This window comes from Cygnus olor, chromosome 17 (genome assembly GCF_009769625.2).
Source record: "Cygnus olor isolate bCygOlo1 chromosome 17, bCygOlo1.pri.v2, whole genome shotgun sequence".
Lineage (NCBI taxonomy): Eukaryota > Metazoa > Chordata > Aves > Anseriformes > Anatidae > Cygnus > Cygnus olor.
Window position 1 is genome coordinate 10,154,907 of NC_049185.1, and position 20,757 is coordinate 10,175,663.

The 20,757-nt window shown below is 38.9% G+C and overlaps 1 protein-coding gene across 3 annotated transcripts in view; it reads left to right on the plus strand.

The window, feature by feature from the left end:
• The window catches only part of TMEM132D (transmembrane protein 132D), a 250,603-nt gene that overhangs the window by 45,158 nt on the left and 184,688 nt on the right, over window positions 1–20,757 (plus strand). For 2 of the 3 annotated variants that reach the window (XM_040577231.1, XM_040577233.1), the window contains exon 2: window positions 14,010–14,898. In XM_040577231.1, coding sequence (XP_040433165.1) covers window positions 14,010–14,898 — 889 coding nt within the window. Of the gene's footprint in view, window positions 1–12,226; window positions 12,339–14,009; window positions 14,899–20,757 lie in introns of those variants that run through there. The other variant, XM_040577234.1, reaches the window with a different exon arrangement.

The following is a 20,757-nucleotide window of genomic DNA, read 5'->3' on the forward strand; positions in this document are numbered from 1 at the left end:
TTGTCTGAGCAATGCAAAGCATTTTTCAGTGACCAGGAGAGGAGTTTTACACATTTGTAGACTTCATGCATAGATACGCAAAGAAGCTTAGCTTGTAAACCGAATAAGGATAGTGTAAATTATATTAATTAAATAGTACTTTTCTGTTCTGTCTTAATTATATATTTGTTGTATTCCAGGTACAGCTTTAATCTTGATCTTTGTTATGTAATAACACAACAGTTAGTAGTGATTTGTGGATCCTGGTAACTAGACGTAGAAATATTTGCTCAACTATTTATTTCCTTTATCTAATGATTTGATTATTATCCAACCGGGGTAATGAGCTAGTATGTTCAAGCGTGCTTCTCTATGAATGGCTAATGTCAAACTTCAAATGACCTGTCTTTATTACACATTTACTAGCTTAAAAAAGATTCTAATACCTCTTCTACATTCCCATTCAGTAGGAAGGCTGTGAATTGGAAATGCGGAATAGCTTGCCTGTGAAGTAATGTTCAAAAACTAAGATGGAGTTTGAGAAGAAAGGTTTGGAGGCTTTGCATTTCAGAGTTATGTTTCATTTAGAAAATATACTTGTCTTAACTTTTAAAGAATAACATCATCTTTTCTTGAGGTTGTATTAATTTTTAGGGGGCTTCTTTTTGTAATGATTGGGTGAAAAACAGAATATCATTTTGGACTGATGTGAGAGAATTGTTTTTGTTTTTAATCAGTCTAGCTGGAGAGCTGAAAAATCAATTATTCACACAGGTCTAGTGTAGAATATACCAAACTGCAACATCAGTTCTATAAATTAATCCTACTGAATAAATTCCAGTGGCCAGTATGTGTTCTAAATGCCACTTAAATTGGGTAATGCCTTTCTGGTAGTTTTCTGCTCGTAGAAAAATCGTACCATCTGTCTTGCTATACCTGGTAGATACTGCTCTTCGTGGACATTCAATTAGAGAACTTCATCTTTTAATCTGTTATTTAAAAGCAGTGATGTGAAGCACCAGTCATTTATACATCTGTAGAATCCATTTGGTACGGACTTAACATATACACTGTTTGCATTAGGATTTTTCTTAACTACACACAAATGTAGATACTAAAAATGAATTTAACTGTTTTAAATGTGCATATGGATTCACATGTGCAAATAAGTACTGTGACGCTGGTGGGGATAATTGTTTTGAATGCTCAGAGAACCAAGCTCTGAGAGCTTGCTATGACAGGGACTTCAACTTGTGCTCTTTGTAAGTGTGAAGACCTGCTTGGCAGAAAATGTTTCTGTAATTTGTTTTATATGTAGGATTATTATTGTTTCTGAGCTTTCTATTGTAAGTTTTTCACCAGTGCTTCTGAAATCTTTTGTTCAAAGCTTCTCAGTGGGACTAGAATGCAAAACTATTCATGTCCACATAGCAGGGATTTTTAAGTATCTAACATAATTGCAGGGTAGGGAAAAATAATCTGAGCTCTCAGTGCTTCTTGTGCAGCTCCCCTGCAGTCTTTATTGCTGCTGAATTTCAAAGATCCTCCATGTTCTCTGGGAGGAATTCTCCTGCAATTAAATAGCCAGAGTCCTCAGCTCAACGTCTTGTGGCATCCTCCTCAGAGGATTCTGACTGTGACACCCAGGTATAACATTCCAATTTCTAGTCAGCCTTCAAGAAAACAAGGTATTTAGCTGAGGTAGATTTTAATATGACCTTTAGAATCTGCAAGGAGATGTGAAACTGGCTCAAAATTGACAGAACAACTCCCAGAGAAGTGCTAAAGAAAACATTGGAGGCTTTGTCAGGCAGGGGAAGTAAAAAATAATAATAACAATAAAAAAAATCTAGTTTATCTTTCTATTTTTAGGTGCTTACAGAGTGTCAAGCACTGTAGCATCTGCATCCTCATCAGCTTATCTATAAACCACTTTTAAATAGGTATGAGAAGGAAGGAAGGAAAAGAGGATCGTTTTAAAAGGTGGAGTCAGTTTCAGGACTTTGAGATTTGCATGAGCAAAAAACTTTCCCTAGATTTGGTTAAATGAATACTCAGTGAGGTCATGGCTTTTGGAGTTTGTCTGTGTAGGGAGAAAAAATTCATGGAGCTATAAAAAGATAATTTCAATCATTTTAAAAGTTCATCTATTGTATTTTTGAGAAAGTTGTCAGAATAGCAAGCTGATGCATCTTGTGAAGAACAGAAGGAATTTTAAAATATAGTAATATACTAAGCATTTTGCCTCTTTAGAAACTCATTTTACAGCTATTTTATTGCAAAACGCACTGTCAAACCACAGACTGACTTTTTTAATGTAAAAATAACAATTCACAGCCCTGTAGAAGAATGTAAGACCTTCAAAGGTATTGTAAGTCTGAAAAGATGCATTATTGATTATTTAGATGTACCTGACCTGGCTAGTGACCTACAGTGAAATTCTGCTTTTGTCTTCAAGGTCTAAATATGTTTGAAAACTCATGTCCTAAGTAAATAAATTGGCACTCTACAAGGAATTATAATCTGTTGTATTTCTTGCACTGGAAAATCAGAGATGTGGTTGCTCTCAAAGAAATGTTGGGGTTCACCATGCTAACCCATTACAGCAACTGTGGATGCTACTGGGGATGATAAAGCAGATGAGGTATAGCTGCACACCTGCTTCTATAATTAGCTCTGCCAAACTTTTTTTGAGGGGAAAAAATGTACGTATTCATCTCTTCTCTCTGACATGCATATAGAGAGACAAGAGACCATAGCTGGTGCTATTAGGGATAGCTGAACATCTGCAAGTGTGCTGTACTATTGGCCAGCTAAAGTTTGATGTCATTCAGTAGCCTTAATAAGGCTCCTGAAAAACTGCCTTGTTAGTTATTCTGATGTTTACCTGTTTTTGTTTTCAGGCTAATTCTTTTTCTGAGAGACCTTAGCTCCCTCCTTAGTTGACAGGAAGATGAAAAGGATCAGGAATGTGTCAGGATTGAAGATGTAGCAAAGAGAAAATTTCATGTGAAGGATAAAGACCTTGTGATTCAGCAGCAAAAAAGAACAAGTCAAGAAGGTTCTTTTTCACCTCCATTAACAAATATAACCTTTATATCTGGGGAAGGTTGGTGAGATATCTTAGTGGTTGCTGAGAGATTTGGACTGCATATATTATTTCAGAAGAGTTTTTCAGGACAGGTATTAAACCTTTGTCCCCTCAAATTCCTAAGCAGGAGGACCCTATGGATTCAGGATGTAATACATTCCCTTATTTATAGCATGTCTATACAACAAGCTATAGTGAAGACTAGAAATACCCAAGAAGCAGTGCTAATTGGTTCTGGCTGCGTTCCTTGCTACCAAAGTCAGATTCTTGTATCTGTGCTTGCATGTATATGAAAGTATTCTATGCTGCCTTCCAATTTCTAGACTTTTCAGGAACAAGTACCTGTGGGATATCTTCAGTTTCTTCTGGGAATGCACTAAAATATTTTAAAGTTGTACTTCCTCTAATGAATATGTTGTAGATATTTATTTAGTGAAATAATGCTAATTTTATTGACATTCCTGGAAATATGCTGCACATACCAGCATTAGGATGGTATTTAAATATGATTTAAAATATATATCTATCTTTTTATCTTGTTAGTGAATGTAGTAATAGAAGATCAATATTGTAGTTATTGGTTGTATGAATTCAGTGTTAGGCACAGAGCCTACAGCAAGACGTAGAGGCACAATATGGATTAACAAATTTTGAATGAATTAAACAAACATTCTCTGGAAGGGGTGAATGATCAGCCAGCAGCCACAAACACTTCTGTGCTGCAGTTCACGTTCCATGGGAGTTGGATTAGGGTATATAGACATGGCTCATCTCCTAAGGGGCCTGCAGCTTCTGGCTTATTACTTGTGCTGAGTCAGGTGTTATCTTGATGTTTAGAATTGGTTTCCTCCCATTGATAATGTCCTACTAGCAGAACTGCAACCTCTACACAGTCATTGGCATCATTGCAGAAAATGAAGATGGAATTTTGCGGATGTTTGAGGCAGAATCTGATTGACTTAGAGACTTCTGATTTTTTTGATAGTCTGTTGAAGCAGTATAAGGCTGTTCAATGTGCAGCCCTGTATTCCCGTATCTGTCATGAGGAATCTGACAATTGATGTTGGATTCTTGGCACTCTGTATTCCCCCTACTGCCCAACCCTGCTTTTCTTTTATTGATTTCTGAATATAATTACACTGAAGATAGTACTTTAAGATAATACTGGCAAGGATTTCAGCTTTCTAAGTTTTAAGTTATTTTTTATTTTTTTATTTTTTATTTTGTGTGCGTGTGTTTGTATTTTAAATCTTTAAAAGCTTCACCATTTCTTCCCTGCAAGTAGTGGCATAGACGGAAAGGGAAAGGGAGGCAAACTATTGCCATTGAAAGCTCTGTTGAGGGCCTGGAAAAATCTTTTGTTATGTTAGATACTGCAGCCGCTGTCTCTTAGTTCTTTCACCACCAGGGTGCCTGGAGCCATCAGTGTATAGCACCTAGTCTTGTACTATTTCACTAAAGAGAGATTCTGTCATTTCGTGGTTCATTAAATAAATGCATCAAAATCCCAGGGAAGGCCAAGAGATGGTGTCTGTCAAGATGGCCCAGTGAGTTATGGTGATGAAAGATCACGGTTTGCTGTAATCAACAACACTCAAGGGAGTGATGCATCTTATCATGTCTAGTACCCTTTTACTCCTTGCATCACATGGTTGATGGATTGGGGGCAGCCCTCTGTGATTATTGATGTTTCGCATCTGGAGCTTCAGAAAAGTTTCCTAGCCACTCTTCCCTCAGTAGTTAACATGACTTTTTTTTTTTCATTTTCCTCCTTACAGTAAACTTTGTGGTTTCCGTCACTGCTTTGCCCTTTCATGTTCAGGCTGACATCAGATCTTGTGTGAAACAGTACCATATCCTTTCATCTTAATACTTTTCTCTGTGATTATTACTTTGCTGCCTTTTCAGGTGGGAACTTTCCTTTGTTATGTGATTTTTCTCTGATCATTTTTGTATCACTTGGTAATATAAAGGTGTACGTGTTCTTCTGTGGCCCTTTTATTTAAATGATTTCTTTATCTGTGTGTCAATGTGAATAATAAAATAACTTGAGGAGACAGATGAACAATCCTGATGAATGATGAGATGTAGTCTGTCCAGACATCAATGATTAAGTTATAAAAGTTTCTTCAAACTTTAGTAAAATGAGATATTCCAAGAAAATATTGTCATCAGACTGCAGTGCTGTCGTCAAAGACCTTATCTGACTGATAATCAGATTCAATGAGCCCATCATGGTTACTGGAATTCCTGGACTGATACAGCAACTGGAAGTACAATCTGCACCCGTGAGTCTGTCGAAAGGATGAGCACTTAAAAATATCAAGTCAAATAACGGAGTTGAAGTATGAAAAGTCCTGGAAGAGATATGACCTTTAATGATTCTTGGAGTCATGCACATGAAGTTATGCATGCCAAGACCAGATGCCTGCTTTCACTCCAGACATGGAGGCATGGAAATCCTTTGATGTGATGATTCAACTTTCAGGCTCATCATTTATGGTAGTCCACAAGGAGTTCCTGACAGGCAGGCTTGTGGAATTGATAGATTCACTTAGGTGTTGGTTTATTGCCCTGCTTTTGAAGCATCAGATAGTGGCTCATATTCATGCTGGGGATTGTTTCTGTGATGTCAAATTGCTTTGTCTGTTGGAGCAAGAGCTCCTTTCTAAAAGATCATTTTCTGATTTTTTTTCCTAACTTCTAAATTTTTCTGTAAAATCAAACTTCATGCATGGAAAAGATTGTGTGGAGAGACCATATAGTATCAGTCATTGTGTTCAGGTAATATTCCATTGACAATATAAATAACACTATCATGGTCACAGCAGTTGAATGTTCCAAATACACACTTTACAGCGTATATTTGCCCTTGGACACAGTGAATGGTATGTATAAAACCAGTCGTCCAGCTTCACTATTCCCCTTGGATAAAAATCAGAAGCTCAAGCCATAGTTCTGGATGCCCTCAAAGAATCCTATTCTTTGAGGTGGGCCAAATGATATACCACCAAAAACTTTGCAGATTTCTTAATTTAGGATCACTCTGTAGATGTTTTTTGTGGTCCCTGATTCAGCATTGTATTTAGAGACTCTGCTGGGGTGAATTTCGTACTATATGTCGTTAGGAGCTTTTCTTCCTTTCCCAGGTGGGTCAAATAATTAAATACAAGATGGACTACAGGATTGCTCAAGAGGAGCAATCTAGCAAGACTGATAATACAGAAGCAAAAGTGGTTAAGATGTGGTTTGATGGGCAGACTGTAACATTTCGTCTCACAAAGGATTCCAGCCCATGTTTCAGCAATCCGTTTGCTGACTTATCTTTCAGCACAGCAATATTCTCACGAAGTGTAAGCACTCTGTGTCAGAATGCTTCTTTCCTTGCAGGATTCAGCACTTGGAAATTCTTTGTTTCTGACTGCATTAGCAGTTCTTGGTAGTTTTCATGAAATTTAGTCTGCAAACATGTCTTCCTCTTAGAAATGATGGTACAATTGATTTGTCTGCATTTGTATGAAGTTCAATTTACTTTATTAAGCATCTGCCTTGTTACTGTCATTAATGTACATTACACCCTCTAACGATATTCTAGCTTTAAATTTCTGTTACAAGAAATGTGGAGTTCTCTTTTTACAAAACAGCTGTTCTATATAGTCTGTGGCCTTGATTTTCAAATAATCTGTCCCCTGCTTTGTAACAAGCTCCACAAAGACATGCAGAGCTGGGACAAGTTGTAATAACTTAGGGAAAGTAGTGGATGGATAGTTCTTAAAAAAAAAAGAATGATAATTTTCCAAGGATGAAACTGTTACGGGGAATCTTATAAAGTGAAGCAGGCGGAGGAGTCTGAAATGCTAATAAGGAAAGGACTTAAAATGGGTGACTTCTGGCTTTGAAGCCATTTTTCTTTTTAATTTGCTACAAATAAATGTGTGACTCATGGGTTCCAAGGTTCTATTTTTGTTTTCCTATTTGTGACACACCGATTTAGCCTTGTTGCTGTTCTGGTGGTATTTGCCCTTTAGGTTGATGGCGTTTATTACTGAAAGCATGAGGTTTTTTTTCTGGAAAGTGTTCTCTAATGCTGTGACAGCACTAGGAGCGAAGGTTAGGGTTCTTGCTGCCAGATAGGCTGCATGCTTTTATTTCTGTACTGGTATGGGAGATAGACACCAGTACTTCTCTTCCGTGCAAGTAGGCAAAGAGTGATGGGAAATCAGTGCTTTGGTGGGAATAGCAATAATCACAGATCAGTCGTTCTTTCAGACTTGTTTTACGCAGTTGTGTAAAGAATAATGCGATCACTTAACAGTTTTTACATATAATAATTTCTTCAACAGGAAACAGTTGTAATAGGTCATGTTCAGGATAGGAAACTCACCTGTTGAACTGTTCCTGTGAAGTGCAGGCAGGAGCTCACCATCACACTGTTTCTGTGCCAGAGATGTCAGCTTTTTCTATCTTTTTTCATGGCAGAGATGTTGAACAAGTGTTTTCTTTTTTGGCTGATATGATGAACTGGCTGAAGACTACAGGAAAATCTGGATGATTTAGTCCTTAACCACCCACATTTTCAGATTATGTCAAAAACTTGCTGAAAAGCTTTTTGAAACATTCTTACTGCGTACTGAATATAGAGAGGAATTGGTGATTAATGACTGGCTTTTAGCTATGAACACGCACTGGCTTTGTGGTTATTGGTATATCCCATCACTATTCTGGCATCAATTTCCAGTTCCTAAAACCTTGTCCCTTAACTTGAATTGTAGATTCTTCAAGGTAAATACTGTTCCTTCTTTGGATGTATCTGTGCATACAATGTAGTATAACCTAACAGTAAATTTATCTTGCTGGCTTTGTTTTAATTTCTTGTCAGAGAATAACTCCTGGATGGAATTTTCAGAGTGGATATCTGTGGGACAGATTTGCATGTTTTATGGTGCCAGGATATTAAAATACTTTTTTGACTCTGTATAACTGCACAGATTTAGGCATGTGGCTGTGAAAATGGTTTCAAAGGAAAGCATCTGCAGTAAGATCCTGGGGGGCTTGCAAGCTTTTGATAGTGTAGGATAGTGCACTTCTCCCTGTGGGTTTCATTTGCTGCCCTCCAATGTATCTGAGCTATCAATGCTCTTTACAGCCTATTGCACTGAGCTGTACCTACTGAGTCTGTACCTACAGTGCTCTCTCCCTCCCTCTGGACTCCTGTTGGCCTTTGAGCAGCACTGCAATGAACATCTTCATTCCTTTTAAACAAGAAAAACAAGTAACTACCACAAAGGCTGTATTGCCTTTCTTTCTGTCTGAGATCAAAACCTCCCATCAGTTTATCACTGTTGTAAAGCTGTTCTCAATAAAGCATAATGCTTAATCAAAAGCTTGAAAATGCAGTGCTAATTGTTCCAAGCAAATTTAAGCTGCCACAAGAGTGGCAGAAGAGGTAAGGCAGTAAGTCCTCCTTGTAAAGCTCTGGTTTTGTCTATTCATGTGTCAGGGCTGCACAGAAGGATGTTTGAACCAAAGGAAAGAACATGACAAGAAAACAGGAAATCCTGTAAGATAGAAATATCTGAGCAGGATCATTTCTATAACAGTTTTGATTGAATTGTCCATATTAATGACACGTACGGGTGGAGCAGATGATCCCTTTGCTAAGGACTGACTGAGATATACCTGTGGGTGATATTCACAATGTATACAGCTTAGCTTTAAACTGCCTTGCTTGAGCATCAGTGGATTTGGTTGCTTAACTGGGTTAAGAATGAAATGTCTTAAGTTTCCGCGACTGAGCATGAAGGTATATCAGAGCAGACATCCTTGTGACATTAATTTTCAGGTCTTCAAATAGATCAAACTATTAGATTTTTTTTTTCCTAAGAAAATGTTCCAATATATAACAATCCTAGAAAAGGAAAGACATTCAGAAGATTCAATGTCCAAAAGTAACTAAAAGGTAATGTTTCTGGCTATGCTGAAAAGAACTACATATCTCAATCCTGGAGATACAGCAGCAGATATCATATATTGTGTTACCAGTCTGAGCTTGCAGCTGTTAAGGCAATTTGCCTAAGAAGTTGTTCCCTTCAATCTATAAGAAAAAATCTTTTTTTTTTTTTTTTTTGGAAATAGTAGCAGTATATAATTGTTTGGAAGAGTGTTTTATTTTTCCATGAATGCTGGATGGTCATGGATTGAACAGTTTAAAAATAAAGTAAGTGTTAGGGCAATAAAGTCCCAAGGATCTGGTAATATAGAATGAAATTAGTGGTCTGTCAGATTTCTTCAATTTTCTGAAGCCATGGTCAATAACGTTGCAGTAAAACTGAGCTATGAATAGTGTTTTTGTCATTGACTGAAAGCTGCTGTTACATGATATTAAAGAAATAAAGATTTAAGATTTTTAGCCAGACTGCAGTACAAAATTAATAGCCTAATCAAGGAAGCAGTCTGAACTTTTGGAAGGTAAATGCAGCATGTTTACAGTGTCAGGTTCAGGGATATATTATATGTGCAAGTTTTGGCAGTGCTGGAGGAGACTGAATATGCTGCTTTTTTCTTAGATTTTTTTCAAATTCATTGACCTGCAGAGAATTTGCTTGTTCTATCAAAGACAACTATTTTTTCAACAGTGTCAGTCAGGGGAAGATTTACTAAAGAGAGGAAAGAAAACCACCCTCCTAGAGCATCTCATCCCAGGTGGCCACTGATTGAAATCCTCAACAAACCATTCACAGCATGAGAGATCAAATACAGACGTAGTTTTTAAGGGATTGAGAAATAATAGCTACTGGCATAAGTGCAGCATCAAAATTAGATTGCACTGGCTTGTTTCAAACTGCTGTGGATCATCTCCTGAAACCAGAATGCAACACCAGTCCACAGTTACAGCAGATCCTCTTCAGCAGACCTTGCAGAGAAATAGCTTACTCCAGTGGAGGGCCAGTCCCTCAACATTCAGTAGTGCTGAACAGCAGTCACAGCAGTCCCTCAAGATGGAGCATCGGCTGCTGTGGTCCCCTGGAAGAATTCCTCTGCAATGTCTTAGCATAAGATAAACTGATCTTAAAGCTTGCCATAACTGACCAGTTGAAAGTTGTGTGCATTGCATAGGGATGTTAGGAACATGGATGGGTTGAACTCCTCAGAGTTTGTTCTAATCTGGTACTGCTGTTTTTTCTTTTGCCATAGAATACAACCTACTTTGTGCTGTACAGAGAACTAGTAAGGCTATTTAATGTGCTGCGCTCCCACGTGTGACTATCCTGTTGCCCAGTTCCCCATATAAACAAGTCAAGGTACAGTGGTACAGTAAAGAAGAGTTGCAGTTCTCTAAATTTAACCATATGCTTTGGTCTTGATGTTTCCTTAACAGCAGTCCAGTTACCCATTGTTTATTTTGTTTGACATATTTAAACTGAGAAATTCACTGTGTGGTTTTTGTCTTATTTATTTAGATGGGTTATTCCAATGGAATTGTGATTGTTATAGAGTTGATGTAATATTTAGGGTAGATGGTGTGACTGAAAATTTTGAAATTCCACTTTTATGCCGGGTCTCACCCAATAATATACAAAATTGAAATCTTCTGCATATTTTCCTTTTTTTCAAACACATAATTTGTGCAAAAACTGTCATGGTTGTGGTTAAGGACCCTAGTAGCTTTTGTTTTTAATTTCCTATCCTTCAGAATCATGAATAAACTTTCACAGTCAAAATCCAGATGGTACTGCAGAGTTCAGTGTAGTTTTTGAGATTTTTTTTTTTTCTGTTTGTGCTGATTATAACTCTCCGCAGATAAGGTGTAAAACTGTTTGAATTTTTGGCCTTTGGCTGTTTGGAAAGCTGCTGTCAGCTTCCAGCATAAACCAATTCATATTCAGCACACAGTGACAGCTTGCTGGTGGGGAGAAGTGCAGCCATGAGCAGACCAGTTCGCCATTGCCCAAGAGTTTACAAGTCAATGGAGCTTGCTCTAACTAGTGATACTGTTTCCTTTTGTTAATAGACAGTTCACCCTCTGTGCTTTTTCCTAGTTTGCTTGTTTTAATTCCTATTCCTCTGTCCTATTCTGAAAAGTCATTGATTTACAAACTGTGAGGAACATTTTCCTGTGGGGATGGGGAATACAGACTGAAGATTTTTAATCCCTTAGATAATTAAGCATTAAAATAAATGATTAAAAAATTATGAGACAAAAACACTCTGTTAGTTTTAATATAAAAATAATGTACTTCTCCCTGTGGAATGCAAGGGAGGGAGCTGCAATCAAAATAAGGGGAATAAAAAATTGAATACCCAGAGCTTTTTTCCTCTTTCTAAGTTGCTTCCTTGATGCCTCACTGTGTTTAATGGTGCTTTGCCAAGCAGTTGGGAGGAGGGCAAAATGAGCATGGAATATATAAATGGGACATTAGATGGAGGAATGATGTTATGGACTAGGCAATCTGAAGAGTATGACAGCAGAACAGATTTTGCCTTGGGGCTGGGTAGGAGAGATGCGTCCCTACAATTCCAAGTACTAGCAAAGCCATTTAGAGTCGTTAGAAATCTTTGTTGGGGGACTATCTAGACCAGGGTCTCTTAAAACTTTATCTGCCCTCGCTGAATAGGCGGAGAGAGAGAAAGTGGAAGCCAAATGCTACAAAGACCAAGGATGGGGTAAAGGGCATTTTGCATCCAAAGAATCTCTGTAGTTTACTCTTCCCTACAAGCAGAAAAGCCTTGGGTTTGATTTTTTCTAAAACAACATCTAATGTTCCTGCTCTTCAGCAGAATATTCTACCTCTAGGGAACACAGGACTTCAGCCTTTTATTGGTGGTGTTGTGCTGGGGTCATTGTCCTCTTCCTTGAGATGAAATTTATCTTTAATAAAAATGTGATGTTTAAGAGATGACACCAATTAAACTTTTAAAATTAAGAGTTTATTTCAATTGCTTATTGCAAAGGAAAACAGAGAGGAATTATGGCTTTCCAAGATGGAGAGAGAGATTTATAAATTGTGGAAGTCTTCTATGCGACCCGTTCTTCCTGGCCTCTTTCACTCCAAGATTTGTGCCTTCCACCTTGCAGCAGAACAATGCCCACTTTTATCTAGTTGTGTGTTTTGGTTTGGTTTAATAGCTGGCTGGTTTTGCTTTTCCAGATAAAAAGTTCCTTGCTCTGGTTTTCCAGTCAGATGTTTTGTCTTGTGGTAGTGTCTGGAGACCTTAACTGAGATCACAGCCCTGTTACTGCAGGTGATACTTTTATGTTTATAGCCAGGTAAGTCTGTCTGCTGCACTTGCAGTTTACACAGACAAAGGGTGAGGGGAAATAAACTGTAATATTCTTACCTGTCAGACACAGAACTGCAGCACCAGGTTAGTGACTTGTCTGAGCTCCAGGTGGTTGCAGAGAGAGATCTCCTGCACAAAGTCGTTTGTGTGGAGGTGCCTGGATTGGCGTGCTGGGTATGGGAAGCAGCAGTGTGGCTTCCTCTCCCCTCATCTCCTGCCAAGGCAAATTCCCATTTTGGGTTACACTGCCCACAGGTAGATAGGGTGACTGGTGCTGGGAGAGGAGTGTTCCGGGTTGGTTTTGGTGAATGCTTACACTCTGAAATCAGAGTCTTTAGGAGCTAACAATAGTTTCCCAAAGGATCTGAAGGTAACAAGAGTCTTCAAGCCTTTTTGAGCCTTTTTTGCAGCAAATTGCTGTACATAAATGGTAGATTGGTGGTTAGGGGTAACCATCATCAGTTTAGGCCATGGCATTTCTTGACAAGGTGATAAATATTTAGGTCAGATACCAAACAAAAATTAAGGGCTAATGAAGTATTTGTGGAATAGAGCTTGGGAAATTGGGTTGCCCTTGAATGCCATCTGTGGTAACCCTTTGTCACTTTTCTGAATAAGGTTACAGATTTGAGTTTGCTGTAGAAAAAATAATGCGATTTATAGCTCAATTAGGGTGTAAAGACATAAGCATGAAGGTCAGATGTTCAAACAGGAAAGGTCATATCATATCTGCATCTGTATTTTTTAATAGTGTATGTCTTTGCTCTTTGGGACTGACAGTTCCTAGAAAGGATGGAGAGCTTATTCTTTAATATGATAGCCTGCCTCAGGTAATTGCTTGATGGCACAGTTAATAGATACCTCGCAGTAAGAGAGGCTCAGTGTCATTGAAAATGTTCTTTCAATGTGCAGTGATGTATAACCTGCAGAAAATGCAGTTGTATTAAGGAACAATGCAGGGTTAGGCAACAACAGTGGTGCGAGTCCTAATAGTTACTTACAGGAAAAGAAACCTTTCTTCATAAATGAAGTGAAATAGAAGGACCATAAATAGGATGCAAATAAACCTCCATTTGAAGTCCTGTAGTACCAGTGTTGTAAAGGAGCATTTATGTATTGGTTATTGTGCTAATTATTCTCAAAGTGATTTCAGCCCCGTGCAGGAAGTCACTTAAAGTCCATGTATTGCTTGACAGTGCTGCAGAGGATGCTGAAGTGAGGTCTAAGTGGTCCATATGCAGCATTTGATGTAAAACCATGACACTGCTTTCATGTACAGGAGCAGTTTGCTTTAATGATCAAATTTCTTTTTAAATGTGCCTGTGCAGTGATGTTATGTTGCAGATGCTGATGGAGTAATTTTGCTCTCAAATAATAAATGTATATTGCAAGTAAAGTTGTGGCATTTGGCACGGGTAAACCTATACAAGCTACTCTTTTTATCTGTCTGCTATGGAGAACATAAAATAGCCTGTTGTTTTCCAAGCTAACTAGATAAATCATCATCTGCTTAGGCTACTTCTGCATGGATTGATTACGCTTCTTATGGCCACTGATATCACCTACAGCACTGTCAATCCCCCATTAAAGTCAGGAAGGTTATATCACAGTATGATTTGAAGATTTGATCTTTTAAACTGTGCTTTCCTTTCAACAGTGACTGAGAGTCGAGGGATCCTGGAAAGCATACAGAGGTTTTCCTTACTGCCAACTTACTTGCCTGTGAGCTATCGTATCCACAACGCAGATGTTTCCTTCTTTCTGAAGGAAGCCAACCAGGATATTATGAGGAACTCTAGCTTGCAGTCCCGAGTGGAATCCTTTCTCATCTACAAATCCAAGAGGCCACCGGTGTTAAATGCCAGTTATGGACCTTTTTCCATCGAACAAGTTGTGCCCCAGGACTTAATGCTGTCTTCGAATCCATTTGGATCTACTAACAAGTTCTCATTTAATTGGAAACTTAAGGCCTTCATAATGAGTAACAAAATTTACCCTAGCAAGCCCAAAGTCCAGGTCCTGTTCTACATCGTGGGCAGGGACTGGGATGACTACAGCACCACGGAGCGGCTGCCCTGCCTGCGGGTGTTTGCCTTTCGAGAGACGCGGGAGGTCAGAGGCAGCTGCAGGCTGCAAGGGGACCTGGGGTTGTGTGTGGCAGAGTTGGAACTCCTGGCAAGCTGGTTTAACCCCCCCACAGTTGTTGCCGGCCGTAAGAAACCAATGGATCATTCTCAAGGGAGCCCTGTGGAGCTTTACTATGCCATACAACCAGGAGATGAGAAAGGAGAATGCACCAAGGAGGATGTTAGGAAAAGTAATGGGATCCGACCGGGGCGCAATGACATTGATGAGTCAGGACCTCCCTTGCAGAGGATTGGAAGTGTTTTCCTTTACCAGACACATGCTGGCCCTCCCTTAAATGAAATTAGATTGGATAATAATATTGCCATCCAGTATGCACCAAAGACTGTCAAGCAAGGTGACATTTTGACTTTCCTTGTATTTATTGCTAAAAATTCAACAGAAGATCAATTCACACTGAGGTAAGGCTGTTTTTTTGCTTCTTTGGTACCTTATTTTTTTCTACTCTTGGTGTGGGAAGTCGATTTCTCATGTATAATTTGCCCAAAAATCCCTCAATTACTGCTCTGCAGAAACTGAATTGCAGTTGGTTGGCTTGATTTTTCTTGTATTGTTTGGTCTAATATTGTATGAATTGCTGAGATGTGATCTCTTTGAGTAAGAAAGGACAATTTCAAAAAAAGAAAAAAAAAAAAAAAAAAAGGCTTTTGAGTGCTAGTTAACAATAATAAAAAATAGACCTGGGACCCATATGTGGGCTAATAAGAGAGAACTTTTAGAGTCTCCTGAGCTGGAGTTTGTGGTGCTCCTAATCTCTCACTGAACTCATGTTAAGATTAGTAAAGCTCAAATCCACAAAGGTATTTATAGAATGTGGGCAAAAATTAGGCATCTAAGTAGGATTGATACGCTTAAACTTCTCCCCAGCTTGTTGTAAGCCTGTCTGTTTTACATGTTGAAACTCAAACATGCCATTATTCACATAAAGTGTCAATAAGGGCAGGGTGGCGGTGGCAGCTTTTTTTGGTGTAATAGAACTTCAGGTGCCACACTGATTTACTTGGTTGCTTTTCAATCATTTGGGATATTAGTGGGAAGCTCCTTCTAACCACCAACCCAAGAATGAACAGCAAAGACAATCAGGCTATATGCTGGGGCAAACTGGGAGTAGATGTGCATCGCATGTGAGCAAGGCTGTCCGGTTGTCCTCTCCTTCCAGGTTTGCCACTCTGTGTGCCAGCTCTGTAACTAGGGTTGTGGGTCTGACAGTGCCATGGGGGAGTGCTGTGTGCAGAGCTGCTGTCTTTGGCTTACCCCCTACTAACGAGTCACGTCAGCTCTTTTAGCACTGGAGGTAAACACTGTACCATGGCTTCTGAGATTGACTGCCTTGTCCCGGGTGTTTGTGCTGGGGATGAGCATTGATGCCAAAGCTCAGGAAGGCTCACAGAGTGCCTCTCCTAAGGGGCTTCATGAGTGCAGGAAGTTTGCTGCTCCATTTGTCAAATGTCAGAGGACAGGGGACATGCTGGGTGCCTTCACCTAAAAAGTTCACTTCTACTCTGACTTGAGACAAAATACTCCTTTCTCTGTTGTTTATATATCTCAAACTCCAAAAATATCTGGCTAACATCACGTAGGTGTTTCAGGCCTCAATTATTAAAATAGCACAAAGCTGTAAATGCAACTTTGTTGGGCTTGGATGTATACCTCATGCAGGATTGTCCGCTTTGACTCTGCTGACCGAAGCAGCAAGGGCTCAAACTGTTCATTTTTAAGATTTTTTTTTTTTCAGGGTGGTTTGTGTGGGATTTGCAGAGGAAGTGGTGTGCCATAAAATCAGGTCATTTTTCCTTTACAAGCATGTGATATATGACTGAATAACCACTTGGCTGCTGACTTGAGGACAGTTATTTCCTCTTCATGTGGCAGAGGACAAATACCAGTAGGATAACCACTCTCCTTACCACATCAAGCTTTTATGTTCTGAGTCCATCTGCCAACAACTTAGGTTGCTTTTGAGTGGCTGCTTTCGTGACAGACGATCTGAATTCCTCAGTCAGCAAACATTCAGGGGCATCCTTCTAGCTTTCTGTATACTAATGACATTGAAGTTGCATAACTTCACACACACGGAGACTGCTATAACATTTGAAAATTTGTTTATATATAAAAGAAAAACTTTTCTAAGAGAAATAAGGTAAAAAGAAACAAAAACAAAAACACAACTCCAGTGGCTTATACACTGTGGACGCAACATCTTAGAAATCTGACTTCAAAGCATCTGTACTTCCATGATCTGTGATCAGTTAAAAGTAGAGCTAGCTTGTAACTATGATAATTATAGTAAATGTAGGTTTATAAAAACTTTCAGATGTCTTGTTTTGCTTAAATTGGAATGAAAACTGAACACCTAAACTTCTAAATGAATGCTTCTAACATTAATTTTCTGAACAAAAAAGGAAGCAATGCATTTGATTTTTGCCTTTTTATCTTAAAATCTAAGTTACCATAAACCAAAAAAAAAAAGCTATTAATAGATAGCAAATAACAGTTAAAAATGAAAGCTGTGGCATTTTCTTCAAAAAATCAGTTTGTATTACCTTTTAAAACCAACTTTTACAACGGTTTGCTGTTACTCATACCAGTTTCCTGAGTTTTGATTTTTCTTGACCTGCTTTTTCTAACAGTAACTGGATTTCACCCAGACTATAATCAGCTATAGTATCAGAGTAGTTACAATATTATCTTTTCTACCATGCTGCTAAACCACCATTACTTATATCTCTTTGATCGTGCTATGGCATGTCTATTTTTTTGTCAGAATTGTAGTATCTATGTTCTGCAGTCATCCCTCCATGAACTATACGAAGTTTATTCAGTTTTGTATGGTTGCTGAGCTATATGTATCTTCTGCTGTAAAAGCAGCCACTAGGTAAGAACAAAAATTGAGCTTGATTAAATGCTTCGGGTAAAATTATTTTCTGTGTTGGGAGCTGTTATAATCCCAGTTGGACAAGGAGTTAAAGCTCCTTTCGGGGCCCTCTGTTTAGGAGGAAATGTCTCTCAGAGTAGTTAGATACTGAAGCAGCCCAGCAGCAAGCAGCAAAGGTGGGGCTGAGGCAGCAGCGCTGTGGGGCTGAGGTTGGCAGCACTGCACAGCACCGGACCAGTGCAGGTTGTACAGCTTAGGAGTGGCAATCACAACAAGCAAGAGTTTCCAAATAGAAGTTTCTTCACCGAGACTTGAGCGCCTTACAGTCCTGGTGCAACTGTGTGCCTGGCCGCAGCCCTCGGGGGGGACTGTGTTGGCCAGCCCCAAAATGTTGCTGGAGGTTTGTGTTGGCTCAGGCTGCCCTTGAAAAAGGGATCACTGGTGAAAGCCTTAAGATAATAGTGGAATAAGACCCACTATTTCTGTTTGCAGCTCAGAACAGCTATACGTTCTTTGTCAATGTTAGCCTGATAAAGAGTAACTTACGCTGTTTGTGCTTTGTACAATAATGTTAAAATTACGTTTTGTTCTGTGTGCAATGGCTCAAGCATGGGCCTACACATTCATGCGTGTGCGTGCAGCTCTCCTATGTGGTTTCTGTCGAGATCCACATCAGCTAAAAAGCACTGAAGCCACTGCTGATAAGGGGTGAAGAGCATGTTTACTGTGGTGACTTTAATTTCTCTGAATACTGGCCTGTGATTGAATTAAGATTTCCAGTCCTAAAATAGGGCCTTACATGCCAGTTTACGATATCCATTGTCCTATGTAGGTTCCCTTGTGGCATAGTGAACTAAACCGAAGAGAACATTTGTTATGCGCTGCCTGTTCTGATTTCAGAACGGATTGTCAAGCTGGCATTGTGTAAAAGCCACCAGAGACCTATTCTATGACCTGGCTGAATTTTAAGTTCCTAAAAACTGTAAATTCTAGTGCCTTGTAGGGGTACAGACATAGGGTCAGGGTAGATGGAAGGAAATGCAATTCCTGTTAGAACATGTAAATATGAGGGCATGAACAAACATATAGAAGGTCCTTTCTGTCAGTTGAGATGGAGTGAAAAGGAGAAGAAATGACCCACTAGTGTAAATACTCAGTAAAATGACTGATCAAAATCCACAGGGAAGGATAACAGGCCTTGTCTGCTGTGTTTGGAAGGAAATGGTGTGTCTAAGGAGAGAAATGCAGGTTGGGGAGAGGAAGAGCAGTCTTTGGCCTCAGCTGTTACACAGATCACTCTGTTATCCAAATGGTCCATTTTTACCTTACAGTGTATAGATTTTCACCAATCGATGGCCAGTTATTACATGACAGGCATATTTTTTTCTATTTTTTTCATTTTGAAAAATATAAACTAGTTGGGGAGAATTCAGGGTTGCACATTAAAGCTCACTATATGTGGTCAGGCTGCTTCAAAGGTCATAGAGAAAGTAATATCTGTGTCTGATAAAGGAAAGGAAAACACGAATTCTTTCCCCTTCAATATAACTTTTATGAGAAAATCGTATTAATCTTTATTTTGAAACCGTCCCTTATATTTAGAAGTCCTATCTTGAGTGGCAGCAAGACTTGGCAACTGTATTCATACAGTGAGGCCAAGGGCTGCTGGCAAAATGCTTTTACCATTGCTTTTGCTCCAGTGGACTGGAAATCATGACTTGAACAGATGGAAAATATAGGATGTACAGGTCAAAAAAGAAGAAACAGTCATGCAAAACAACCACAAGTCAAAATTTATTCATCTCTCCTGAAAATGTTTTGTTTCGAAACAATTATGTTAAGAGTAAACTCTGTCTCCCTTCTGACCGGAAATTATCTCCAGGGGGATCCTTGGAGAAGCTGCTAAATACAAAATATATAGGAAAAGGTACCTGTGCTCTTTTTTCTCAGACTGCTGTTTTATGCAGTAGTGGATGTGAGACTGATGGACTGTTTTTAATTTTGTGAAAGAGATGGACCATAAGGGCCAAGGTCTAGGCTTTGGTTTTTAATAAACTAAAGAAATTAAAAATATTTGTCTTGACTGTATAGATGTGAGAGAGGAAAGGAAGGAGGAGATAAAATGTAAATGATGGATAAATATGGAACACTGGTGTACGTCCCAGGTTGTGAGCTTGAACTTGAACACTGGGCCTTAAGAAGCCGTCTGATTTCTCAGCTTGTGTTGCACACTTTCTTCCTCTTGGTCTTGGCCAAGTCTCTTCACCTCTCTGTAGCCATTCTGCCATTGATGCTGTAAACAAGTATATGAAGTTGATGTTTGCATGCTGTATGCAAACAATGAGTGATTATAGCTTCCTAGTGAAGCAGTATTAAATGCTTTTATAAAATAAGGGATCGAACATCCGGTGCCTTTATCCTATCACTTTTTTTTCCTTTTGAATGCAAATTAATTATTCATTGTGTTCTTTGTAACCGGTTGTGTGCAGAGGCACGAATGCTGTAGAAAGAACATCCTAGCCCAAAGAGAGCAGCTCTAGAGCCCACAGCTCTGCCTGTGTGATCAAAGGCAACCCTCAAAGCCCCTTAACACTGACCAGCACAGGACATACACTCTGTTGCCACACAAACTTCTTTATCATCTTTTCACATGCTGATGACCAGGGAAGGCTGAAGACTCTGTCCTTCCCTTGGAGAGGTGTGGAGTGATCCCTGAAACTTGTGGGGAATATTCTGGTCTTCCTCCACCTCTCTTTTCTCCAAGTTTCTCTCCTCTCTCCTCTGTTTTCTCCAGGTTTCACGATGGGCATACTGGAAACTGAAATTAAAAGGAAATTTTTATGTGAGGTTTTCTGCCAAAAATGAAAGTCATAAAGTATTATTTCATGTCAGTCCTTTAAATACTTTCAGTAATTCATGCTTCCAAGCTCCTAGTGTTATACAGTTACAATTCCTGTAAACTGCAATCCCAAATTACTGCTGGTTATTAACACTGTGCTGTGTTAGACAATTGCAATTAACATATGTATGGATGCCATAGTTCTTTTCCAAACTTAGATTCAGAAAACTCATGTTCCTACAGTGTAGACTTAGTGTTTTTTTTTTCTTAGCATGCTATTGTTGAGCCTAGTAAATATAACCTTCCTTTTCTTTTAAAGTCAACAGTATTGATGTTTTCTGCTTTCAACCTTTTGAATTTGTTTTCCTATTTCTGGAGATAAATCAACTAACAAATGGTAGAGATAGAATTGCTCTAAGGTACATAATGTTAGGTGTAGATATATACGTATAACAGTATAGCTATTTTTTAACAGCCATTCAATTTATAATTATGCTTAGTAGTGAACACTGTGCAATAAATTATATACAGTTCTTACCCTTAAAG